At 42.9% G+C, this 7238-nt stretch overlaps 1 protein-coding gene across 2 annotated transcripts; it reads right to left on the bottom strand.

The window, feature by feature from the left end:
- Nucleotides 1-251: 251 nt before the first annotated feature.
- tnfsf10 (TNF superfamily member 10) lies at nucleotides 252-6576 on the bottom strand. Of its 2 annotated transcripts, XM_017710452.2 has the most exons (6): nucleotides 6104-6576; nucleotides 5812-5989; nucleotides 4410-4556; nucleotides 2460-2505; nucleotides 2252-2371; nucleotides 252-1693 (listed from the first exon to the last, which is right to left on the bottom strand). In XM_017710452.2, exons 2-6 carry the CDS (start codon nucleotides 5923-5925, stop codon nucleotides 1233-1235), a joined length of 888 nt encoding a protein of 295 aa, XP_017565941.1. In that variant the 5' UTR covers nucleotides 5926-5989; nucleotides 6104-6576; the 3' UTR covers nucleotides 252-1232. The 2 variants fall into 2 exon arrangements, with proteins under 2 accessions (XP_017565941.1, XP_017565940.1); XM_017710451.2 differs by having other exon boundaries at nucleotides 5812-6576.
- Nucleotides 6577-7238: the final 662 nt, after the last annotated feature.

Here is a 7238-nt window from a genome sequence, read left to right as displayed (position 1 = left end):
GTCCACTCACTCTGATATTCTGCTGATATTTCATCTTCGCTGACACACATCACATATCGCAGGAGTAGGCCCCCACGTTTAAAATTTCCCATAAATGACATTATTAAGTCTTTGTTTTGTTTTCTTGTGTGCCTTCATGCTTTCTTGTGGTGAACAGGTGGGCCTTGACGTGGACAAGTTTGAGAACCTCTGCCCTAAAACACTTTTCAGTTTTTTCCTAAACTGACAAAGTAAGCCTTGATCCCAAAACGTGTAGTATAAGTGAAAACCCATAGCCGATGTGGGCAGACTTTATTCAGTGCTCTGTAGTGTTACACTGGCAAATGTATGTAGTTATGTAGTTTCAGTAAAACACTAGTGAATTTACACAGCCGTGATATCAGATACTAGGCAATTTACCATTTTACAGTGTCACAGTGATCTTACAGAGCTGATGAGAATTCCCTTTCTCTCCCTCAAAGACAAAGTTTCACGATCATTTCGGCTTGCTTTAAAACACGGACAACACAGTGAAGTAGTGATGAAGGTGACATTCATTTTTCAGTGAAAAAAATGTACAAAATCACAAAAGATAAGTAAGAAACTGGAGCCTAAAACAGTTCAACTCCTCCGCAATAGCGTCACTTCTCATAACTTCTGTTTTACAAAAATGAAACATTGTTAAAAATGCTACATAATAACACTTTCCAAGGACAACAGAGCAAATACAGAAACCTAGTGGTAGTTCTCAACTTGTTTCAGGTTACTTTGGCATGCCACGTCAGTCTTTGATGTCACATTACAGGAATCTTAATCTCCTATTTACCTGTGCAATGTTTTCTTTCGGCTCATAAGGTCATGCACTTGGGTTCCACCATTTGGGTGACCAATCAACCTGCTACCAAACGTCTTGGCGAGCCCCTTACATAGAGTTCCTGCCTTCTGAGCAGATGTTATGAGCTACACCTTTGGTTTTCTCAAGGCCCTCGATCCACTGATCCTCTGTTGCGTTGCCCCAGACCCATCGAGCCGAATGCACCCCCCTTTTACGATCTCATCAATCTGGGTAAACAGCTCTGGCTTGAGACAGAGTATCCCAGCACACATATACAGATGGTTTTCAGATCCTTGGCAGCTTTTCAAAGGGAGCTCAGAAAACATACCAAGCAAGCTGAGTCCTGTCGCTTGCCTGAACAGAGAGGAACTGCTGCAGTCCGAACGTTAAATAAAACCTTCTTGTCCCATCGTCCCGTCTAGCTGACCAGGAAAGCACCAAAGAAGCTCGACTTCTCGTCCATGTCGATAGTGCTCACGTTACTGACAGTGACGAACAGCCTGTCACCGCCTACTAGCTGGAACAAGCCTGCCTGATAGATGGAGTACAGTCCGTACTCCGCATCCTTGGACCAACAGGTGGTCCGAGCATTCTTCATCAGAAGAATAGGCACTGGGTAGGAACTTACTTTTTTATAAACGTATTGCAGCATGGGTTTTCCCCTCGCCGTCTCTGCTGAGGCACCTTCGTCTTCTCGCTCTACCTCGTCCTCCTGTATGAGTGTGTGTCTGAAGTACGTCTGGGAGTAGATGTAGTAAAGCCCGGGTTGCGGCACCACCAGCTCCCCGTCACTTAGCTCCACGTTCTGGAGAAAGGCCAGGCCCTTCTCAGACTCCCAGGACTGGATCTTCTGGCCGTAGACCTTCCTGTTAGAGGGACCTGTAGCAACGAGGCCAGAAAGAAAGATTATTGGGTTGGGTCTGTCAGAAAAGCGCCATTGTTCCAACGTTTGGCAGCACAGAGGAAAAAGGATTCCTGTTTCAAAGACTGGGCTCAAATTACACACCAGCTTTTTTGGTTTTGGTCAACAAGCGCAATGCAGTTAAACGGAAAACAATCCTTTTGTTTCTGAAGCGAGGGAGGGGGGTTTCATATTATACAATCATCTGTCAATAAAAACGAGAAATGCTCCAAGTGTTGAAATTAAAATCTGAACAGAAATGAGAGCTGGCGTCAGTATTTACAGGCCAAGACATCTCGGGACAGTTTGTGTGCAATAAAGATCCAAGTTGGTCTGGACTTTGCCCCCAGACAGTCAATGCAATGATCCATAAAACAGACTTTATAGTCCATCAGCAAAAACACTGGCTGTATTAATAAGTCACAGATTTCATTTTCATATCTGGCTTTACTTCTTCAGCTCTCCATGTGTCTGAGAAGTGTCCTACCAGGTCCCAAAAGGGTTAAAACAACGCAAAATATTTGTACAAGACGTACCTCCACCATCTTTGTCCGCATCTGGTATATAGCTGCCTGTAACATGAGCAGCGACTTTGGGCCGAGGGGGAGCGTCTTGGTCTTGGACCACCAAGGAGGGGAGGACTCTGGAGACTTCGTCTGCAAAGAGTCCAGCAGTTTAGCCTCTCGTGAATCTCTCTCTTTAGCGCATGAATCAAACCCAAAGAAGAACTACTTTCACACGTACCTTTGACGGCGGAGGAGATTTCTTTCTGGTATCGATTAGACATCGACTGTTCAAAGAAAAACAGAACAGACATTCGTGATTAAAGTCGTTCAAGCACCTTTTACACTATGGGAGCATTTTTTCTACAAGAAGGATTGAAAAGAGTAAACATAAAAGTGCAGCCGAGAGATTAAAATAGGACCAAGAAATCACCTGCAGACATTATTTATTAAGAAATTTAAAGTTTTAGTTGATATACAGACAAAGATGCACAAACCAAATCATACAACTAGGTGTGCATGTTTTCTGTATTTTGTGTTTATTCCATAATGTTGTGCTATGAACTTTTGTCTTATTTTGCTTTGGTTATTTAGTATTACTTTTTTATTGTAACATATTTTCCATAACCAGGGACTGGGGCTGCAAATTAGCTTACGTTAGAAGCCACATATACATTATATGTGTTGCATTCTGTGTAAAAATGTTTGTCTGTATTGTCCCTGTCAAATAAACAAATAAAAAAAATGATGATGATGATTATTATTATAGTATGATTAAAAGTATGGAAAAATAAAAATGAAATCAGGACAACCAATTAAAACTATTGAACAGATAAAAAAACAGTAATAAAAGTAAACAAATAAAACTACTGAGCAGAGTGAGAACAGAAAATACTAGTAACAGTAATAGTAACTATAAAATGCTAAAAACAAGCCAAACACATGATGATTTAAACAGTAACAGATCAAGAACAACCACTAGAATAGATCATATGAAATAAAATGAATTACATATTTAAAGAAAAGAAGATCAAAAAGCAGATCAAGGTGATTTAGCCCACTTTGACGGAAAAAACTAACTGGCTAACTGACTGAGTTTTTGCTCATCCTGCTGAAAAAGGACATTAGGATGAAAACCTAAAGGTTTTGCTTTCTAAGGGAGATTGGCTTGATGTTTCCCAAAACAGACTGCCGGTTTCCTGTGGAACACCTTTAGATCCTATTAGGAAACCATCAAATGCACTAAGAACCAGCCACTGGTCACCTGTTACACCATGTGGTTCCATATATGGAAATGTAAACAACTGTACACGTTACAGCTTTTATTTTAAAACTTATATAGGTTTTGTACAGTAATACATCACTGCTGTCAGATAAAATCTCCATTTTTCTCATTTTTCAGGTTTTTACATGACTTAAAAGTACCTGTGGTCCTATATATTGGGGGTAAATTTCACGATGAATGGACCAACAGAAATGACCTAACAGTACTTGGAAAACCGTCTGGTTCCATTGACGTACATTAACAGTAGAGCAGTTTTTTTCCTTCTCCTGTAAAGTCATCATTTTGGAGATATGAGGTTTTGTTGTGACAACAGTGATATATACATATATGTGTGTGTGTGTGTGTGTGTGTGTGTATATCACTGTTGTTGGAAGAAAACATCGTATCTCCAAAATAGTAACTTTACAGGAGAAGGAAAAAACCTACTCTACTGTTAATGTACGTCAATGGAACCAGACGGATTTCCGAGTCATGTTGGCCCGTTTCTTTTGGTCCAATCACCATGTAACACACAGTGTAACACACAGTGTAACACACAGTGTAAAAGGTGACATTTCAGACTGTGTCAAAAACTGAAAAATGACAAAAATAGATATATTAGATTATATATTATCACTCACTTGTGTAAATGTGATGTGACAATAAACATGATTTGATTTCATTTGAATTTGATTAGAGCCCTTTACGGTGTGATATCCGCCCAATATAAACGCGTAAACACATTACAAACTATCAGGAACCAACAGAAACACTTAGTGGGTTCCACGTTTTTCTCAGCAGGGCAGTTTGATTTCATATGTCGTCTGTCCAGCCTGTTAAATTCCTTAAGTAATTAAAAGGGGTAAAGGTATCTCGGCCATAAATGGGCTCATTGTGTCTGCGTCCTGGCCCCTCCGAAGCTGATACCTTTTCTATGAGAAAGTGGAGCTGTTGCGTGACTTGCCAGCAGGGGTCGTCTTTTCCATCCGCAGCGCCGACATCCAAACCCTTAATGGACCTGATGTTGGCGCGCATCAGGCAGGACACGCTGCTCTTGGAGAACGTCTCCTTCATCTGTGAACGAGGGAGAAACACGGCGTTCAGTGGAAACGGCTCGGTTTAACCGCACAAGCAGCCGGTTCACGGTTTACCCCTAAATCTGCTCGCGTTTGGTTCACGCTCCTAGGTTCTAATTAGAACCACCCTTGTTACATGGTTCTTTGCATGGTGAAATGGTTCTTCCGACTGATGGAGAACGTGTTCTGCATAGCACCAAAAAGATAAGAACCATGAGCATTCAAGTAGCCCTTTCCATGCTTAAATGGTTCTCTTTATGGTGGACTGGTTCTAAAGACTGATGGAGAACGTGTTCTGTATAGCACCAAAAAGATAAAGACAGTGTTCTTTAGTAAAGACAGTGGTTCTGTATAGAACCTTGAGCGCTCACGTAACCCTTGTTACATGGTTCTTTGCATGGTGAAATGGTTCTTCAGACTGTTCTGTATAGCACCAAAAAGATAAAGACAGTGGTTCTATGTAGAAGCATGAACATTCATGTAGCCCTTCCCATGCTTAAATGGTTCTCTGAATATTGAAATGGTTCTTCAGTCTGATGGAGAACGTGTTCTGTATAGCACCAAAAAGATACGTGGTTCTACATAGAACCATGAGCATTCAAGTAACCCATTCCGTGCTTAAATGGTTCTCTGTATACTGAAATGGTTCTTCAGTCTGATGGTATCAACACAGCAGCCAAAAGGTTTATGTTCTTTTATGTGAAGCTGGTAACAATAGAACCCTTTTTTGGCGCTGTACCATGCACAGAACTATTGGGCATGCAAGTGTTTCGAGAACTCATGGTTCTAAACAGAAGCACTGCCTTTACTAAAGAACCCTTTCGGGCAGATCATATTCATAACCATTTCATGTGATAAGCGAGCTGTTAGAGGTGGACGTCTGGTTCCTATCACCACCACTGTAAAACAAATCTGACTCAACTTTCTCTAGAACTGAGCATTTCACGCCAAACTGCTCGACATGGCTTTGTTTACATCTTAACTGTTTAATTATGTAGGATTTTTTTAAAATTTGGGAAAAGTCGGTGGAGTTTCCCTTTAAACCGCGGACAGGCTCCACTGGGCGACCTGTTGGAGGGCGTCCAGACAAGCGAGCAATCGAAGAGCTGAGCACAAAAAGCAAAGCAACTTTATTTTCTCCAACACACTCTCACACACTCAGCCTCCTCCAAACGCTCCCCACTGCAGTTCCCCGTGCCTGTAGACGCTCAGCGCCGCTGCTGCACGAAAAAAGTTCCAACATGGATCCTTACCGTCGTCAAAACGTTGCTGAAGTATATGAAGGTGACGGCCACGGCGATCGTCTGCAGCAGGATGGCAGCCAGCAGCAGGAGCCCGATGTACTGCATCGTATGTGAGCTTGTCATGCTGATTCGTTGCGTGCAGTGCAGCAGCCCGAGACAAAAGCTGGAGCTGAATTCTTTCCCCTCACTACATATGAAACACACACACACACTTAGACACACTCCGTGGAGGCGGAGCAGGGCTGACTATCAAGGAAACACTAAGAGGAACATGCAGGCTGCCTTTTCTCCCCAACCTCACCCAGGCCTCTCTCGCTTTCCTGGATTGCACCCTGGTCATCTGCCAGAAATCAAAGCAGGCTGACAGCTGGATGCTGCTTCTTCATCGTATCTGTGTAGACGTGAGGCCGATGAAGTCAGAGCCCTTGTTTTCGACTCGCTGGCCGTTCCCATTGTTCTGGGGAGCGTGCTCGGCTAACATGTGGTTGCAATCGAGCCTCTTAGGAGCTTTCTGGGGAGTGTTGTTCTTCAGTGTGGTGTTCTGCAGGGGATGGAGGTTTCACTCATGATTTATTGAGCTTTAGTCTCCCTTGTCGGCCTCGGATGGCGGGTCCTGGCGGGGCCCCCTCGAAACAGACGTTCTGCTCTCGAGCCAGGCCGGAAAAAGAAAACGAAAGGTGTTTTTTGGTCGGTGAACAATCAGGTTAACTTGCTATTCGATTACCGCCTCTGAAACCTGCTTAGTCCCATTGCGAATGGTTTCCAGGCAGCACCCCCCCCCCCCGAGTGATTCTATTCAAACCATATGGCTTCATAAGGCCTTCGCCGTGATTTGATTTGACGCGGAGAACAGTGCTGCTTCTATATGGTTCCGATGCGCCTCTGTTATACTTAAATACATAATGAGCGATTGTGTGCTGCTCTTCAGAGAATGTGTTGCTTCCAACAAAACATATTTTACTTGAATTTGGAGTCACGTTGCAGCCCAATGGGTGGTTGGCTTCGGCCTTGGTTTTGCCTGTGGCCTTGGCTTTGGCTTTGGTCATGTATGCTATTAATTGCCCAACCCTATATTCCTAAAAACATAGTTCTTCAAGGTTTCTTTAGTAAAGACAACAACCATGAACACTCTGAACTGATTACATGGTTCTTTGTATGGTGGTTCCTTAAATGGCTGGTCAGCTTTGGCTTTGGCCTTTGGCCATGGCCATGTATTCCATTAAATAAGGTGGTTCTGCAAGGGTTCTTTAGTAAAGACAACAACCATGAACACTCTAAACCATTCGCAGGGTAGTTCTTTAAATGGGTGGTTGGCTTTGGCTTTGGCCATGTACACTACGTTCTGCAAGCGTTCTTTAGTAAAGACAGCAGTTATATAGAGCCATGAACACTCAAAGAACCATTTGCATGCTTATATTGTTCCTTGCATGGAGAAA

Source organism: Pygocentrus nattereri, chromosome 24 (genome assembly GCF_015220715.1).
Source record: "Pygocentrus nattereri isolate fPygNat1 chromosome 24, fPygNat1.pri, whole genome shotgun sequence".
NCBI lineage: Eukaryota > Metazoa > Chordata > Actinopteri > Characiformes > Serrasalmidae > Pygocentrus > Pygocentrus nattereri.
The sequence above is the reverse complement of the archived record's forward strand: the minus strand, read 5'-3'. Positions and strand labels throughout refer to the sequence as shown.